The 19587-nt window shown below is 48.8% G+C and overlaps 1 protein-coding gene across 8 annotated transcripts in view; it reads left to right on the top strand.

Moving 5' to 3' along the window:
• The window catches only part of PPP6R3 (protein phosphatase 6, regulatory subunit 3), a 125659-nt gene that overhangs the window by 103644 nt on the left and 2428 nt on the right, over window positions 1-19587 (top strand). For all 8 annotated transcript variants that reach the window (XM_010837662.1, XM_010837665.1, XM_010837664.1 and 5 more), the window contains 5 exons: window positions 2887-3008; window positions 7276-7429; window positions 8769-8875; window positions 10384-10534; window positions 16592-16711. In XM_010837662.1, coding sequence (XP_010835964.1) covers window positions 2887-3008; window positions 7276-7429; window positions 8769-8875; window positions 10384-10534; window positions 16592-16711 — 654 coding nt within the window. The remainder of the gene's footprint in view (window positions 1-2886; window positions 3009-7275; window positions 7430-8768; window positions 8876-10383; window positions 10535-16591; window positions 16712-19587) is intronic.

Below are 19587 nucleotides of genomic sequence, written 5' to 3'. Positions count from 1 at the left end.
AGTTCCTCTTCACTTTCTGCCATAAGGGTGGTGTCATCTGCATATCTGAGGTTATTGATATTTCTCCTGGCAATCTTGATTCCAGCTTGTGTTTCTTCCAGCCCAGCGTCTCTCATCATGTACTCTGCATATAAGTTAAATAAGCAGGGTGACAATATACAGCCTTGACGTACTCCTTTTCCTATTTGGAACCAGTCTGTTGTTCCATGTCCAGTTCTAACTGTTGCTTCCTGACCTGCATACAAATTTCTCAAGAGACAGATCAGGTGGTCTGGTATTTCCATCTCTTTCAGAATTTTCCACAGTTTATTGTGATCCACACAGCTTATTGTGACCTCAGTTTCCACCATAAGAAATGGCCTGAAATATGAAACAGAAAAACAGTAGAGAAAATCATGATAATCGATGGGTCATAATTAAAAGTTGTTCTTTGAGAAGATTAATAAAATTGATATACCTCCTAGACAGAAGGATCAAGGAGAAAAGATAAAATTATTAATAATCAGGAACAGGACAGGTGACATCACTATGGATTCCACGGATATTAATAGGATAATAAGGAATACAAGGAGCAACTCTTTGCCAATAAATCTGACAGCTTAGGTGGTCTTTGAAAGACACAAACTACCAAACCTCAACCAAAAAGAGAAATGATAACCCAGATAGTCCTGTGTCTGCTGATGAAGTTGAATTTTTAGTGTAAAACTTCTCACATACATGCACAAAGACTCAAGGTCCAGAGGACTTTGTGAATTCTACCAAAGGTTTCAGGAAGGAATCACAGCAGTTTTTACGGAAGTTTTCAGAAAATTGAAAAGGAGGGGGATAGTATCCGTCTCACGGTCTGAAGCCACCTCCTTGTAACTTGATACCAGAAGCTGGCATTGCATTATATGGTGTGAAAAGAGCACAGGTACAAAAGCTTCTTTAAAAATCTTAGGAAATGTCGGCAGCATTGGTGCATCATGACCATGCAAGATTTATTCCAGTAGTGCAGACTTGGTTTAACATTTGAAAGTCAGTAGGCATGTGGCTGAATTCAGCATCTGCTTCTGGTAGGGCTGCTCAGCAAACTGGAGACAAGGGAATGTGTTCAGTTTGCTTAAAGCTTGTGCATAAACCTACCAGTTGACATCCCACTTAATGGTGAAAGACTAAATGATTTCCTCCCAAGACTGGGAACACTATGAGGATGCCTGTTCTTAACCTCTGCTTTTCAGTTTGTGTTAGAGACGCTAGCCAGTGCAGTGAGTCAAGAAAAGGAAATAAATGGTATCTGATCGGAAAGGAAAAGTAAAAATTACCATTATTCACAGACAACGTGACTATCTATGTAGAAAGTTTGTTGGGAACTGCAAAAAGACTCCTAGAATAGTTTGGTGGGTTTAGCAAGATTGCACAATCTTGGATCAGTGTAATTGTTTTTCTACATACTGCAGCCAACAATTGGAATTAAAATTACTAAATAGTACTATTCACAGTGGCATCAAAATATTAGATATGTACAAATCTGACAGAAGATGTGCAAGGCTCATACACTAAGAACAGCTGAGAGAAATCAAGGCTTGATAAATGTTTATGATTTGGAAGACAATATTATTACGATGCCAGTTCTCCCCAGATCTGAATTGATCTGGAATCATTGCTGTTCTAAACAAAATCATAGCAGGTTTTTTGGTAGCTGTTGATAAGTTGATTTTTTAATTTATGTGAAGATGCAAAGGACCTAGAATAGCCAAAACAGCTTTCATAAAGAACAGTATTAACACTGCCTGACTTCTAGGTCCAGTAGTTCAGATGGGTACATCAGGGGACAGAATAGAGAGCCCATAAATAGGCCTACACACACACACAGACATCTGATTGATGGTAGCAGTGCAGAGGCATATCAGTGGAGAGAGGGTAGGCGTCTGAAGAAACAGAGCTAGAGTAGTTGGGCGTTATATATGGGAAAATGACCTTGTTCTCTGTACGCTTACTACGTATATGTAGTAACCAAAAATGGATCTTATGTCTGAATCAGACACAGAAAACTTTAGTACTGGAAAATCTTTGTGACCTTGGGTGAGGCAAAGATCTCTGAAATAGAACACCAGAAGCACTATACGTGAAAAAAAATTGTGGTAAGTTAAGCTTTATCAAAACTGAACACTGATATTCTTCAAAAGACAATGTTAACGCAAGCACAAGGCATATGCACTAAGAGACAAAGTTTGCGAATCATGTATCTCATTAATGTAGAGCATATGAAGAGCTCTCCAAACTCTATAGTAAGGAGAAAAGACAGCCCAGTTTTTAAAATAGACTGCTGCTGCTAAGTCACTTCAGTCGTGTCCGACTCTGTGCAACCCCATAAACGGCAGCCCACCAGGCTCCACCCTCCCTGGGATTCTCCAGGCAAGAACACTGAAGTGGGTTGCCATTGTCTTCTCCAATGCATGAAAGTGAAAGTGAAGTCACTCAGTCGTGTCCGACCCTTAGCGACCCCATGGACTGCAGCCCACCAGGCTCCTCCATCCATGGGTTTTCCAGGCAAGAGTACTGGAGTGGGTTGCCATTGCCTTCTCCGTAAAATAGGCTAAAGATGCTTGAGAACAGGAGGTGAGCACGTGAGAAGCAGCTCAGCATCTTTGGTCGTGAGGGAAGTGCGGACTCTCGCCACCAGGGGGCACCTCCACACCAGGCAGCTGCAAGGTTTCCCAGCAGTCTGCAAGCACAGCCCCACTGGTAGCCACTGGTCCCCGGGTGGGGCGAGTCCTGACAGTGACAGGCACGTGGGACCCAGGTGAAGCGCAGCACAGTGTTTTGGTGTGGGATGTCTTTTTGAACCTTGGATTTAGCTGGGGGCCGATGTGCAGCAGTAATATTTTGGACTTTTCTCCTTAGCTCGGGGAGTACAGACAGTGAGGAAAGTACAGACTCTGAGGAAGAAGATGGAGCAAAACAAGACTTGTTTGAATCCAGCACTGCCAACACGGAGGACAAAATGGAGGTAGACCTGAGCGAACGTAAGTCGCCACCTTCTCTGTCAGCGCTGTGTGTGGAGGTGGCCCCAGAACCTGGGACAGCCTCTGAAGGGTAGTTAAGTGGGAGCACACGGTGTCATTTGAGTTCCCTTGGAGGTTTACGTCTCGGGGGCCAGGCCTGATGGGAGGAACCAGTCACACCTTTGATGAGAGGGTGTCTCTATGGTTTGGAAGCCCTCTGTGTGCATCTGGGTAGAGGACAGCAACACATCTGTAGGTCCATCCTCCGGCTGCAGGGACTGGGAACTGGAGCAGAAGGGGAGAGACTGTAGCTTCTGGGAAGATGAGGGAAGACTGTAGAATCAGGAGTGCTCCTAAACCACAGGAAGTACCTCACGGAGCAGTTTTAAACAGGGTCTTCACAGTTTATGAATCCTGTAATCCTAAGATTTTCCCAGCTAAATGCTTATTTATGTTTTACCACTTGCTAAGAAGACTTAAGTTGACTGGCCTTTTAAAAAAATACTGTTAATGCCTAAAAGTTCAGACAGATTTTCACATGAAGTAGCCGTGTAGGTTGATACCGGGGCTTTCCTCCAGGCCACAGTGCTTCCTGTTGCCTGGGAGGGTTTTTATGCCTCGGTTCTAGAGGCTGAAACCCCACTCTGGGGGGTCAGGTTCAACCTCATTGTGACCTCGGAGCTTGGCAGGCATCCAGCAGACCCCGCGTGGTCCCCGTCCTCTCTCTCCTTCACGGCTCACCACCTTTAGGAGGTCATGATGCCGTTCACACCAGCCGGCCTGTGTCAGGTTCCTGCTGTGTGCCAGGAGCTGGGGCACAGGCACGGCCTCCAGGGTCTCAGAGCAGATGGAGAGTGTGGGGAGAACGGGGACCCCGCTCCCCCAGGCCTCTGCAGAGCCCTCCCAGAGGACGGGGTGTGTCCTGAGGACAAGTAAGGATGAGTCCGCTTGCAGGAAAACTGCTCCTAGGAAGGCACAGGGACCCGTCGCTGGTGATTGCAGCTCAGGAAGGGTGGGATGGTGGAGATGAGGCCAGAGGCCGGAAGGAGAATTTTATTTTGGAGGTTGTAATCCTCCTCCTAAGGATTTTACTAAGAATCCCGTTAATTTATCTATTTTGACATGATTACTCTTGGTAGCAGTGTGAAAGCTGGATTGGAAAGTGTGCTTGGGGACAGGAAGACCAGCAGCGAGACTCAGTGTGAGATGTGAGAAACAGCGGGGGCTCATCAGGAGCGGGGGCTCATCAGGAGCGGGGGCAGGCGGCTGGAGGCCTTGAGCTCTCGGCTTGTGTGTGTGTGTGTGTGTGTGTGTTCACCTGTGTGGTTCAGTAGTGTTGTGTATTCACACTGTTGTGCAGTGGAGCCTCTAGAACTTTCTCACCTTGCAAAGCTGAAGCTATACCCATAAACAGCACTCGCCACTCCCCTTCCCCCAGCCCCTGGCCACCACCGTTCTACCTTCTGTCTCTGAATTTGACTCCTAGGGACCTCATCCTAAGTGGAATCATGGAGTATTTTGTCTTTTTGTGACTGGTTTACTTTCCTTAGCATGGTGCCCTCCAGGTTCATCCATGTTCAAGTGTGTAGCAGGATTTTATTATTCTTTGTTAAGGCTGAGTGGTATTTTGGAGTCTGTGGATCTGTGAGATCGCTGAGTGGGTGATAAGTGTCTTGGGGAGAGACCATACACTTGGTGTGACTCACTCCCACTGTCCTGGTGTCTCTGGAGCTGGGTGTGGGGACAGGGAGAGACAAAGGGCGGGGGTGTGATGTTCACCCACAGGGCATGGCCTCGCAGGTCTCAGCCCTCCTGACCTTGCTGCTTGGGAAAGCTTTCTTTGCACTGGCAGGTCAGCTGGGGTTGAGGTGGGACCAGGGGTGGGGAGTGCTCCCCTCCAGGGCTCTGAGCTGCCTCAGCCTCTGACTTGAGAGCTTCCGCCGTCCACCCAATCTCTGCGGCTTCTTCCACAGTTTTTCTTGACTGTTGAGAAGAGTTTCTCAACAGTTAATGTTAGAGTAATTCTGGGGAGCTAGTCTGGGAAAGACTGTCCTGGGATGATGATGATAGGAAATGACTAACAACAGTCATCTCTGTGTAGCCTGGTTTATTTGGATGGAGTGAGTCCAGAACTTTGCATATGGTGGGCAGCAGAAATACCTGTCACCTTCCCTGGAGGTGACAAATGGTAAAAAATCTGCCTGCAATTCAGGAGACCAGGGTTCAATTCCTGGGTCGGGAAGATCCCCTGGAGAAGGAAATGGCAACAAGCTCCAATATTCTTGCCTGGAGAATCCCCATGGACAGAGGAGCTTGGCAGGGTACAGTCTTTGGGGTCGCAAAGAGTCAAACATGACTGAGTGACTAACACTTTCACTTTCTTGACTTTCTGAGGTTGCAGGTGAGGTTTTCAGACATTAAGGTCCTATTTCTTCTCAGAGCCCATGGAGCCCTGCCGCGTGGGTACACAGACCAGAGGGCAGGAAGCTCAGAAACAGCCCTCCCTCAGTACCTGCTAGATGAGGCCCTCATTTAACCCTCAGGACTAAGTAGATGGTTTTATCGGAAGTGAAAAGATGAGGAAAGCTAGCCCAGGGGAGCTGAGTAGGTTGCCTGGAGTCCCGGGAAGGTCTGTAGGTTGGAGCACTTCTGTTACACGCAGGTCCTTCTTGGTCGTTTGTCTTGAGGAGCATCCCCAAGTAGCTCGCGGATCCCGTAGCCTAGCATTCCTTCCTTACAGCCTGGAGCCTCCAGTTGTGATAGAGAGCATCCCTGATAAAGAGCGGTGGTCCCCACTGCCAGCTCGTCCGCAGCAAGCATTTGGGCATTCAGCATGGGGTACTGAGAAGGAAGAGCACGGTGTGTGATGAGAGCAAGCAGACCTGATTTCGTCTGAAGGGACACACCTCGGGTGGCGACATTTAAACAGAGACAGACCGGCAGGACCCAGACCGCAGCAAGAGAGGAGCAGCACAGACAGGGCGCGCGGTCCCGCCACCCCCATCTCTGAGCACTCTCCCGTGCCTGCAGGACCTAGCAAGCCAGCGGGAACAGAGCTCCTCTCTGCTCTCAGAACTTCACTCCTGACACCAAATGTGTGAGTCTCCCACACAGCTCAGCCAAGGCACTGACCGTCTGAGTCAGGCCCGCGGGTTAGGGCTCGCTCGCCCCGCGAGTCGGCCGCCCGCCCCCACCCCCGGCCGGTACTTCTGACCAACTGGCTGTAAACTGGGAGTTCCCATGACCTCTTTGGGTTTGATTATTTGCTAGAACTGCTCATAGAATTCAGAAAAACCCTTTACCTACCATTACCAGTTGATATATTAAAGGCTACAGATGAACAGGATGGGTCCAGCGGGTCCCATGGGCAGGAACTTGGGTCCCCAGTGGAGTCTCATCTGCCACCTCTGTCCCCAGCCCCGAAGCCCTGCAGCTTAGGTCTTCATGGGGACCTTGCTAAGGGGGCATGATTGGTGAAATCTTTGGTCATTAGTGATTAACTTGACCTCTAGCCCCTTACCCTTCTAGAAGGTTGTTGGGGGGTAGGGAAGGGCCAAAAGTTCCAACCCTCTAAGCACTCGGTTGCCCCACTCCCCCAGTCCCCATCCTGAGGCTCTCCAGGAGCTCCCAGTCTCTTCTCATTAGATACAGAAACCTTTGTCACTTCAGAATGGCGGTGGGGCGGGCAGAGACTAAGTCTGTACTCCTCCTTGTGTCACGGGAAGCCCGCTGCTGTGCGTGCTCGGGTGAGGGCAGCTGTGAGAAGCACCACTGTGGACTGGGGGTGGGTGGGACGCCTTGAGGCTGTTCCCAGTTTACTGTGATTGAGTACTAACATGCTTTTACAAAACTATTGATTTTATACTCATTTTGGATTTGCAGAAAAGGTGCAGAGATTGTCAGGGAGTGGCTGTATGCCCTGCACCCATCTTCCTCCAAGCGTTCATGTAACCTTGGTGCCTTTGTCAGAGTCAGGAAATTAACATCAGTGTATTGTTTTCTGTGTGACTTTGTATCCTTGTGTGTTAATCGCTGTTGGAAAAAAAATCACAGAAAGGGGAATTGCTAAGGGATCAAAGGAAACACACAGTTTTATAATAGACGTTATCGAATGGCCCTCCACGTGGTTGTGGCTTATCCACTCCCACCAGCAGTCTGTTAGAATACCCTTTGCCCCACACCTGCGGTCTTTTTTCTTTACTTACCACTGCACATCTGGTTTTGAAAAATACTTGTGTTACATTAAATTACTGAAGCATTCTCAAAGTGGAATTCCTCCCCTTTTTAGCACCCAACTGGTCAGCCAACTTTGATGTCCCCATGGAGACGACGCACGGTGCTCCCTTAGACTCCGTGGGGTCTGACGTCTGGAGCACGGAGGAGCCTATACCGACGAAGGAGACAGGCTGGGCTTCTTTCTCAGAGTTCACGTCTTCCCTGAGGTGAGTGCGTGCGCGGCTCTCCCATCCTTCCCACCTGAGGACCGGGCGTGAGGCATGTTCCCAGTTGAATACAGTGCCTTAAACAAGATTGAAAAATCAACGGGGGGGATGTAGACACAGCTCTGAGTTACGAGGAAGCACCACCCTCTTCCTCCCTGCTCTCCTCCTGGGTGAGCTGGGAGGAGGAGTGGATGATAAAGTGGGTTGAGGAGATGGCCCAGGGAGTCAGGGGCAGAGTGCTGACGGTGGAGCCCGGGAGTTCCTGAGGGGCGCCTCCGTGGAGAGCGTTATGGAGACGCTGCGTGTACCTTGCATTTAATAGATGATACTGAACGTACATTCCGCTTGGAGCTAATCTAGTACTGTAAATTTAGGGGTAGGTGTGTCAGATGTGACTGTCAGTCTTGTTAATTACATTAGTCTGAGCAACAGCAACTGATCATTTTGTAGTTTTCCTGAATGATATTGTCAGCTTTGAGTATTAACCATGGATTTCATGTCTCCTTACACTTATTTTGATTTGCTTACTGTTGTTTCATTTTGTCTCCTGAAAAAATGGGGTGGAGGTTTCCACCCCCTGACTTGAAAGACTTGCTTTCCCTGTTCTAACAAGACATGTTTTTAAATAGTCGCTGTAATGGCAAAGATTAGAAAACAACCCGATGTGAGCTAGCAGTTACCATTGTAGACAAATCAGGAGAGGAGACTAAAACCCACGTTGCTTCATATCACCTCTGATAATAGCAGTAAGCCGTTACTCAGAGGTGAAGTGAGGTTTATGGAAAATGTCTCCAAGATACAAGGAGATGCTGGTTCTCCTCCGGTACAGGGCAGCCAGGTTTCCGCCTCTTGCTCTTCTGGTTACTTGAGAATGCTGCTGAAGCAACTGCTTCCCTTTACAAGCCCTTGTGCACGGGCCATGTTGTCTCATTAAACATCATCAACAGGGCCAGGCCATCTGGGCAGTTTGCCTAGAGGTGATAGGAGTTTTGTAAAAATGGAACTGTAGATACAGTTGATAGTGTACAGGGTATGCACTACTGTCCCTGTCGGGAGCCTGGTGCTTGTGTGAGCCTGAGGGGCTTGAGGGCATCTTGAGACTCTGGAAACCTCCAAGAAGTCCCCGTGTCGCTGCCCTGCTGACCCAACAGAACATCTCCCACCCTGGCTCATCTGCCACTCCACTCTGCCGTCCACACTCACATTTGTGTTTCTTGGAGTCTGTAACCAGCTGTGTCTCCACAGTGGATTTGAAACTAGTGTTCAAAGGTTTTCTGTGAATGATGATCCTGAGGGCCGTCTCCCACTGCTCACCTCTGAATTTTCTCTTTTCTATAAGTACGAAAGATGCTTTAAGGAGTAATTCCCCAGTGGAGATGGAAACCAGCTCTGAGCCGATGGACCCTCTGACGCCCAGTGTGGCTGCGCTGGCCGTTCAGCCGGAAGGTGGGTCCAGGGCCAGCGGACGCTCTCCCGGCGGGTGTCCGCTCTGGAACGTGACGCTGAGTTCCCTAGATCTGGGGAGTTGTCTTTGTCCACAAAGCATATTTCTAAAAAAGTTCAAGGGCTCAAAGGACCCAGGAAAATGAGATGTGGGTCTGATATCTTCAGGGCTTTGGGCGAAAAGCAGTTGTGTGTTTATTCCAGAACCACAGCATGCTGATCATAGAAAGAGTAAGGTATCTAAGTTGCCAGTCGTTCAGTCCCCTCAAGACAGGAAAGGAAACAGGCCCAGAAAGGACGAGGTCTTGGCCTGCAGCACCCGGGGGGTGAGACCAGCACTTGGGTGGGCGCTCCAGGCCTGGCTGCACCCCGTGCTCTTATTGCTGGGGGGTGCTGTCTGGGTGCATTTCAGGCTGTGTGGTGGTTTATTTCTTTGCATCTTTATGAACAGGTGAAATGGTTGAGGTTGTCCAGTGGCTGTCTTACTCAGAATAGGCAGGTGTAGTTTGCATGGGCCCTGAACTGTTTCCAGCCTCATGATTAGGGCTGTGGGAAGTTGGTAAAGGGGCGAGAAGGAGGGCTTGACAAGGCAGAGACAAAAAGGTCTCAGAAAATGCGGGTGCGTGTGTGGGCACAAGAGCCCAGGGGCAAGGGGGAGGAGCAACCCAGAGATCAGTGTTGCTTTTGTCATTCTTCTGAAAAGTGAAAGTGACGTCGCTCAGTCGTGTCAGACTCTGCGACCCCATGGACTGCAGCCCACCAGGCTCCTCCGTCCATGGCGTTTTCCAGGCAAGAGTACTGGAGTGGGGTGCCATTGCCTTCTCCAGGGGATCTTCCCCACCCAGGGATTGAAACCGGGTCTCCCGCCTTGTAGGCAGACACTTTACTGTCTGAGCCACATTGTATATAGATGACCTAGTTTATCCCTGAGCAGTTCTGTAAGGGGGTTCAAACACCTCTAGTTTTGTTCATAAGAAAACTCAGGCCCAGGCTGGGTGGTTTGACCTGGCCTCTGAGGCCAGGTGTGAATTCAGATGCTCATCAGCGGTTTACCACATGACTCCCTCTCATAGGGCAAACAATGACCCACAGAGAACCCCATCAAGGTAATTTAGCAGACAGGGAAAACAGGACCTGAGTCGTGGACAAGCGAGAGGTGCAGGGTGAACGAGAACAGTGCCGGCCGAATGATGGGTTGTGGCTACAGAATACTCGGCCGCCTACTCTGCCCTCTGTTGGCAGCTGGAGCAGTGAGGGGCAGGGCAGTCATCTGAGGACAGTTGAGTGTGCAGGTAGCGGGGAGACCGGTGGTCTAGCTGGTCCTGGGCTGTAGTCAGTGACCCTTGCAGCTTCTGTCTCGTGGGCATCATAAAGAGGCAGCAGCGGGCAGACCATCTCATGTCTCTGTCTCCAAACAGCTGAGGTGGCGCTGGGTGGGAGGGTCTGCACAGGGGGCGGCAGGTCCTAGTCCTTGTTGATGCACGTGACCATCAGCTGTGTGTTCTTTTCAGCGCCAGGCAGTGTGGCCATGGAAGCCAGCTCCGACGGCGAGGAGGATGCAGAAAGTACAGACAAGGTAACTGAGACAGTGATGAATGGCGGCATGAAGGAAACTCTCAGCCTCACTGTAGATGCCAAGACAGAAACTGCGGTCTTCAAAAGGTAACCAGGCTCGGTCATACTGGCAGCTTCAGGTTGTCGGGAGGGTGGTGGAGGAGAAGCCACAAATACTAACATCTGTAATTTGGTTGCAGTGTGGATTCAGACATTAGCCTGACATTGTTCTATTATTTCCATTAAATTTATTAAGTCTTAACAAAGAGATGGAGTTTGGCTCTCTCGGTGTCTGTGCCCTTCCCCTTTGAATAGTATTTTGAAGACTAAAGGTTGAAAAGACTGATCGGATTCAAAATACATGAGTTTGAAGAACTGACGACATACCTCTAGAAACAGGAATTGGATACAGGCAACAAAGCTGGGACCATCTAAACCATAAGTTCGGGTCTTATACAGATCATTTCCTCCAGATACAATGCAGCCAGCAGAATTCATGACAGAATGATAGCTTACAAAAACGTATTTGGAAATTACCCTCACTTGTAAACTTATGTGTCAAAAAAGGAATCATAATGCAAATTAAAAGCAAAGCTGAAAAACTAGTGAAAAAGGTTCTACCAAAACCCACAGACTGCAGCTAACTCGGTGCTCAGAGCTCTGGTCTCCATCGTACACAGACCCTTTCGTATCACAAGAATAACGCGTCCCAGCTTGAGAAGCCAACGCGAAACAAAGCATGAAAGAAGAGATGACTGTGGGCTGAGCTCACGCGTGGGTCTGTATGTAGATACTTTAAAGTTACGAGGTGGCAAACCGAATCTAGCAGTGTGGTTTTAACTCATGACCAAGGGTGTATCTCATGAATGCAAGGATATTACAGCATTTTAAAGATTACTGATGGTAATTCATAGATAAAAGGTTGGAAACCTTTTGGACTTTCAGTAGGTAAAAAAACATTTGATAAAAATTAAAGCTATTTGTGACCGTTTAGCAAACTAGGAATAAGAAGCAGCTACTGATAAAGGTGTCCACTGAAAATCCACAGCGGACTCAATTCTTAACAGTGAAACATTATTTTGAAGAAATACTCATTTTCAAAGACAAGACAGACAGTGAGCCCTGCAGTTACTGCTTCTCGTCAGCACTGTGCTGCTGGTCTTAGCACAAGCAGCATAAAATAAAAGTAAATAAAAGGCGTACAGATTCCAAAGAAGTAAAATGGTTATTGTTTATTTGCAGGGTCAGCTTGGTCACTCAGTCGTGTCTGACTCTTTGCGACCCCATGACTGCAGATTATTTGTAGCTTACAACTTGCTATATAAAAATTCCAGTGGAATCTGTATGTAAACATTAAAATTGCTAGTAAAGTTTAGCAAGTTTATTGAATACACGCACAAGTCGATTGCATCTTAGAAGCCAGCACAAGATGTCTTAGATGTGCCCCCTCCCCTTTACATGAAAAGTTAAACCTTGTCTGTATCTGAGACCGAAAGACCTAAATGCACAGGGGGAGACATCAGTACCGTGTTTCCTTGTTGTTCAATCACCGAATCGTGTCAGACTCTGTGACCCCAGGGACTGCAGTACACCAGGCTTCTCCGTTCGTCACTATTTCCCAGAGTTTGCTCAAACTCCTGTGTATTAAGTTGGTGATGCTATCCAACCATCTCATCCTCTGTTGCCCCTTTCCCTTCCTACCCTCAGTCTTTGCCAGCATCAGTGGCCAAAGTATTAGAGCTTCAGTCCTTCCAATGAATATTCAGGGTTGGTTTCCTTTAGAATTGACTGGTTTGATCTCCCTGCAGTTTAAGGGCCTCTCAAGAGTCTTCTCCGGCACTACAATTCAAAAGCATCAATTCTTTGGTGCTCAGCCTTCATTATGGTCCAACTCTCTTATCTGTACATGACTCCTGGAAAAACCATTGCTTTGACTCTATGGACCATTGCCAGTAAAATGATGTCTCTGCTTTTTAATATGCTGTCTAGGTTTGTCATAGCTTTCCTTCCAGGGAGCAAGCATCTTTTAATTTCATGGCTACAGTTACCATCTGCAGTGATTTTGGAGCCCAGGAAAATAAAATCTGTCACTGTTTCCACTCTTTCCCCTTCTGTTTACCATGAAGTGATGGGACTGGATACCATGATCTTAGTTTTTTAATGTTGAGTTTTAAGCCAGCTTTTTCACTCTCCTGTTTCACTTTCCTCAAGAGGCTCTTTAGTTCCTCTTCACTTTCTGTCATTAGGGTGGTATCATCTGCATATCTGAGGTTGTTTATGTTTTTCCCAGCACTCTTGCTTCCAGCTTGTGATTCATCCAGCCTGGCATTTCACTTGATGTACTCTGAATAGAAGTTAAATAAACAGGGTAACAGTGTATAGACTTGACATACTCCTTTCCCAATTTGGAACCAGTCTGTTGTTCCATGTCTTGTTCTAACTGTTGCTTCTTGACCTATATACAGGATTCTCAGGAGGCAGGCAAGGTGGTCTGGTATTCCCATCTCTTTTAAGAATTTTCCACAGTTTGTTGTGATCCATGCAGTCAAAGGCTTTAGCATAGTCAATGAAGCAGAAGTAGATGTTTTTCTGGAATTCCCTTGCTTTCTCTGTGATCCAAAGAATCTTGACAATTTGATCTCTGGTTCCTCTGCCTTTTCTAAGTCCATCTTGTACGTCTGACAGTTCTCGGTTCATGTACTGATTACCTTGCTAGCATGTGAAATGAGTGCAGTTGTACTGTAGTTTGAACATTCTTTGGCATTGGCCTTCTTTGGGATTGGAATGAAAATGAAAACTGACCTTTCCAGTCCTATGGCCACTGGTGAGTTTTCCAAATTTGCTGGTGTATTGAGTGCAACACTTTCATAGCATCATCTTTTAGAATTTGAAACAGCTTAGTTGGAATTCCATCACCTCCACCAGCTTTGTTCATAGAAATGCTTCCTAAGGCCTAGTTGACTTCATACTCTAGGATGTCTGGCTGGAGGTGAGTGACCACACCATCGTGGTTCTCCGGGTTATTACGACCTTTGAGAGTTTGCTGATTACCATGTTTGCCAGAAGGGCTTCCCAGGTGGCACTCGTGGTGAAGAACCCGCCTGCCAGTGCGGGAGACGTAAGAGGTGCGGGTTCAGTCCCTGGGTCAGGAAAGCCCCTGCAGGAGGGCATGGCAACCCACTCCAGTTCTTGCCTGGAGAATCTCATGGACAGAGGAGCCTAGTGGGCCACAGTCCGTAGGGTCGCAAAGAGTCAAGACGCGACGAAGTGACTTCACAGCACGTTTGCTAACTTTGGCATTGCTTCTCAATGGATTTCTCCTCAAAATCTCAATGGAGTTTTTTATGAAAGGGAGAAACTGATTGTAATTTTCAGAGAAGACCGAGGAGAGCCGTGAAGAGCAGGATCACTGTAAAGAGGAGAGTGAGGGGCCTCACCGTGGTAGCTGTCAGGGCTCACTGTTGCTAAGACGATGCCGTGGCCGTGGTGCAGGGCTGTGCGAGCAGACCCGTACTGATGTGGTCAGGTGACAGTGAAGAGAGAAGGGACGGGTAGATTGTAAATATCCATGTAAGAGAACAAGTTAAACCTCTGTTCTCGGTATGGGTATGAAAGACAAAGTTTCTAGTCTTCTAAAAGACACAATAAAGTGAAAGAAAAGACAAGTCATAACTAGCAAAGAAACACACAGGATATAGGGGGAACCTAATATCAAAGGACGAGACAGTAAATAACTTTTATAATTTGACAGAGGATACAAACAAGGCATTTGCAGAGGGAAAAGTGGACTGACTAATGGGCCAGGCCATGTCAGTGACGGTGCCAATTCAGTGCTGTCTCATGCATGTTACATGTTAATCTATTAATTCCTAAGTTGTTACAGAAAATAGAAAACGTGCCCAAACTGCCTGGACCTTTTTATGAAGCGGTGAAAACCTAATTCCAGAACCAGATGAAAATAATTACAGAAAATGATCAGCTTATGTCACTTACAGGCAAACTAAATGCAGAAATCCTATGTGAAATATCTGTTAACTGAACCTAATAGTATACACAAAAAATTCGTAATGATTGGTTCATCTCTGAACTGTAAAGATGGTTCAGCATCCTTAAGGTATACCAGAAATACTTCATAATGATCCGTTAGTTTATCCCTGAATTGTAAAGATGGTTCAACATTAGAAAATCTGTCTGGGTAATTCAGTGCATATTAACAGAATGAAGAAATCATTTGACATTTTTGATGAAGCGTTTGGGGGAAAAAAAAGTTGTATATGATTAAAACTGAAAGCACCATGGTTATCATCCCACTTTCCAGATGGGAAAATGCAGTACTGGGATGGAGTGGTGTGGTCAGTCTCATGGTAGTTAGAAGAAAACACAGTGTTCTGACCTGAGGGCAGTAAGGGGCTTCTTTTTTGAAACAAAACAAACTGCCTTTAAAAGCATAAACCTCACGCAGAGAATAGGATTGGGTTACATCACGGTGAAGAATTTCTGGTTGATAAATTACTGTAGACAAAATTAAGAGGCAAATGGCAGATTAAGGGGGAAAAGTTTACAGTTCTAAATCAGCCGGAAATTAGCATTTAATATTCAAACCAGTAAGGAAAAGAATGAAAATCCATATCGGAAAACAGGCAAAAAATAGCAACAGGCAGTTTATAGACAAGGAAACCCAAAGGGGCAAAAAGAAGAAAAACTCAGATTCTGAGAACTCAGACACATCTTACTAGAGCAGCAGGAGGGGAACAGTGGGGAGCGTGAGTGTTGGTGGGTGTGGGGCCGCAGGAGCCCCAAGGCCCTGCTCGTGGTGGATGCTGACCGGGGCAGTCATTCTCGGGGGCAGTGGGGGCTTCCTTGTAGTTGGAAAGATGACTGTTTTCCAGTCCTGGATGTGAAGCCTGAGAGGGGCACGAGTGGGTACCCTGGGCCGGAGGCAGGCAGTGGCGACTGTGCGGCTTTGTGTGTACAGGCTCTGGTCTCTGCGAGGTGCGCTGTGCGACGGGAGGTGGGCGCCTCGGGGTGCTGTGCTCCAGTCAGCAGGGCAGGCGGAGCTCCCAGCTGAGCTGGGACCGTCCCAAGGGCAGGGAGGGTGCGATTCACGGCTAGTCACGTGTCTCAGAATCCACATGGGTAAAATGACTGTACATTTTACAACAATGAAGGTAACAGGCATGGAACGCATCAGCATAGCAGTGTTGAGCAGGGAATGGAGAGTAGGGATGAATTAGGAGGAGGAATGGGCTAGACTTCGGGTCCCTTCCCATAAATGTATTGCCCCAAGCCATCTGAAAGCCACTCAGAAGTCATCCTAAAATGAGGTTTCTCACAAGCAGGTCGAAGATAGGACCCAGCACTAAGGATGGTGGGACCTGTAGCTGCCCTCAAGCTCCGTTTAGTGCTGTCTTGAATTGTGTCACCAAAAAAAAAGGGAAATCCAGACAGAATAGGCAAAAGTCTTAAGTTTCTAGTCCCCAGACAGTGGAGACGCCAGGAGCGTTGAAGGGGTGTTTCATGTCCCCAAGTCCTCTGACCCCTAAGGCTCGGTTTGCCTCGCTCCTGGCCACTGTTCCCGCTCTCTCCCGCCACGGTTTGTCCTTCTCAGGCCTTGTCAGAGACAGCTCGAGAAGCTGGTCCTGGCTCAGCTGCATGGCCTCCTGCTTCCGGGACCTCAGCCAGCAAGCCGATGGGGGGCTTGGCCCTGGGCGCAAAACCTTTAACTGAAGACTCGTTCCTTCAAACAGGTTCATTTGACACCTCCTCCGAGCCTGCAGTTTTGCTTATGTGCAGTCGTGGGCGTAGTATTCCCCCAAACACCTCATTTTAGGAGTATTCTGAAAGTCTTGTCCATTTCTTTTTCTGTTTTGCACCCTTGGCCTCAGAGTGTTGAGATCCTACCGGTATGTACAGTGCCGCAGGGCTGTTCTTTACCAGACACCAACCGCATCACATCGTCCCTCTCTCAGCTCCCACGTGTGTGGTCCTCCCGCTCCGTGGTCTCCCCGGCGTGTCTGTGGCCCCTGCGCCCCCTCCCCGAGCATGCTTAGCCCCGGGGCTTGGCTCCACGGCCACCATGACTTCAGAGCCATCGCATGCGTCCTCATCCTCCGCCTGCTGGTGCCACCTTGGCCTCTCACGCTGCCTGTCACCCTCTTTATGCAGTGAGGAAGGAAAACTGTCTACCTCTCAAGATGCTGCTTGTAAGGACGTGGAGGAGAGCCCTGAGACGGCGGAGGGCAAGTCTGTGGCCCCCCGGCCCCCCAGCAGCAGCCCAGAGCAGAGGTGAGTGCCTGCTTCCTGCCGGCCGTCTCAGCCCTGCCCCGCTTTGTCTCCTGGGAGCCGCGAGGGGCACGGGCCTCGGGGTGAGGGCCATTACAGCTGTCCTCAGCTCATCAGTAACTGCTCAGCACGGTCGTGTTCCTCAGTCCTGTATGGCAGCCAGGTGACTGAGCTGAGAACTCACGTGTCGCAGCGCGCCTCCTGGCCCAGAAGCTGAAAACTGTCTGCTTCTTGGAGGTAGTGTCACTGGTTCTCTGAGAAGTTGTTGGGGGTGGAAGGGCCTCTCATTCTGGCATACCCCCTCCTGTTTTTCTTGAAGGGGCACCAAGTTGGGGCTGATACTGAGCCCCTCCAGGATTGGGTTCCCTCTGTCCTTCAGTCACCCAGCTACCAAGACAAGCGGCTCCTGTGCCCACTTGTGCAGATGTGTCCACGTGACACTCAGGTGGCTTCCCAGAGTGCAGCTCCCTGTGTGTAAGCTCAGTGTTCTGAACTCTTAATGTGAGTCCGTCTTTGGTTTTATTTTTGCAAAATACTTATCTTGTCCGGATGAAGTATGAAGCTCCTACCTGCAGAGTCAAGGGATTTGCAGTATAACGTTCCCTCTCTTAGTGGGCTTAAGCTTAGCCTGAGCCATTGGTCTGGAGGCACAGGCCAAGCCCCAGCCTTCGCCCGTCCCCGAGGGCGACCGTAGGCCCCACAAGCCAGGACAGCCTCCTGCTGCGTCGGAGCTTGCCTTGGACCACACAGACCTCTGCTCAGCCCTGCACAGAGGGAACTTTTTTGATTGAATATATCCAATATATATTGAATATATCCTATGTATATATATATATAGAATCAAAAAGATATCCTTTTTTGATTGTAGATTCCTTCCATAAGGAATAGAGGAACCTTAGGAAGCCTTTTCAGGGACGTGCTTTCTGCTCACCTGACCCCCCAAAATCCAGGCATTTTAGGGGCAGTATAACCAGTGGTTACCAACAGGGGGCACTCTCGGTTCAAAAGTCCGTAAACCTGTTCCTTGTGTAGCAAACCCAGCTTTTCATTCTCTTGAGGAATTACTACTAGAATGAGGGCTTTGCTTTTGCAATTAATTACTTTGTATAAACTGAGTCGGTTATAAGAACTACTTGTACCTGTTGGCTCTAGTGGAGGATTTGGGAGGAAGAGTCGAGGGGCCCTCTAGCTGTGGGGGTCCAGCCTGAGCTGTGCTGCTCAGGGTCTAGGTAAGTCATTTTTTGCCTGGAGTTTTTTCCTTTGTTTTTCCAGAGGTCCTCGTAGATCTGACCAGTTATCACCATCTCTACACTGTCTGCCCATAAGTTTCCTTTATATTGTGCACTGCCTACAACCTAGCTAACCCGCCTGCTCTGGAGTCGTGGCTCCTGGGTCTGCTTTCTCTGATGCGAGTGAGGCAGGCCTGTGGGAGCAGTTACTGGGCTCTGGAGTGCAGGGTGTCTGCCCCAGGGGAAACCTGCTGTGTTCTTCTCCGAGCCTGGAGACATCTCCCAACCTGCAGGCCTCAGGTGGCGGAGGAGCAGGAAGGGAGGGAGGGGGGCGTCACACACTGGGAAGCGGTTTGGTCCTGGTGATAGACCCACAGAGAACACGGGGGCATGAAGACTGCCTGCCGCCGGCTGAAGGACTGGAAGGGGTGCTCTGGGAAGCGGACTCCTGACCACAGGGACAGAGGCAGGCTTGCTGATGCAGCATGCCGCATTCCGAGAGCAGCGTATGTAAAGCGGTGCTGAAGATGGAGACAGCTGCTTGGGACTTCCGTGTGCAGTCTTACCCTCGGGTCCATCTACCAAACATGAGGCTTTAGGTGCACTGTTGACTTAAAGATGTCTGTTGCCACAAAACGTTACCTCTCAGTGTTGATCAGGTGTGTGTGCTGTTGTGCCCTTGGTGTGTAGACAGGCATTTTCATACGTTGTGGTCCTACTAGTCTCTGTGGGACTTACTGTCTCCCTTTTACAGGGGGAAAATAAGCTGAGAGAGGTGGAGAAATGTGCTGAAGATCACACAGCTTGCGGGTGGCGAAGGCAGGGCCCGTGTCTCTATGGCGTAATGAGACAGCGTCCAGTGTGGGTCATGTCTGCCATGTGTGTGGAGCTGACTTCACGGGTCTGTTGGGACTGATGGGCTGAAGCGGTGGACGCCGGGTCAGGAGGCCTTGTGCTGCCCACCGTCAGCACTGTCTCCTTTCCGGGGTCTTCTCTGGAAGGTGTTGGGAGCACCGCGAAGGATCTCCTACATGCTCCAGTTGTGTTTTTGGCAGGAACGTCCTGGGTACCCTGTCATCACACACACACACACACACCCCCCTGTCATCACACACACACACACACACCCCTGTCATCACACACACACACCCCTGTCATCACACACACACACACACACACCCCTGTCATCACACACACACACACACACACACACCCTCCCCCCAGCGTTACCCTGACCTTTGCTTCATGGGAATACGTGTTACAGGGCACACCTTTGTTCTCAAAGTTGGTCCTTTTAAGACAGACTTTTCTCTTGTTTCCCCTCACCCCTGCCCTACCTCTTCTCTGAGAAGCAGAATCCTACTTTTCCAAGTGAAATTTCATTTGGATGGCAGTGCATGGAACATGAAAAGCTGTGCTGAAGGAGGGGTGATCAGGTAGCTACCGAAGGCTCAGGGAACAGTGGCTGCAGACCGCTGGCCCTTCTGTCCCCCTGCTTCTGGTGGCGAGGTGGGGAGGGCCTCCCAGCACCTGCTGCTCCGTAGCTCTTGTCAACCCCAGCCAAAGCTTAGAGCTGTGCGGTTAGTTTCTGGAGCTTTAGGAGCATTCACTTAAGAAGCATTTTGTGGGGTGACTCCTGAATGCAGGCTT

Source organism: Bison bison, unplaced genomic scaffold (genome assembly GCF_000754665.1).
Source record: "Bison bison bison isolate TAMUID 2011002044 unplaced genomic scaffold, Bison_UMD1.0 scf7180017864080, whole genome shotgun sequence".
Taxonomy (NCBI): Eukaryota; Metazoa; Chordata; class Mammalia; order Artiodactyla; family Bovidae; genus Bison; species Bison bison.
The sequence above is the reverse complement of the archived record's forward strand: the minus strand, read 5'-3'. Positions and strand labels throughout refer to the sequence as shown.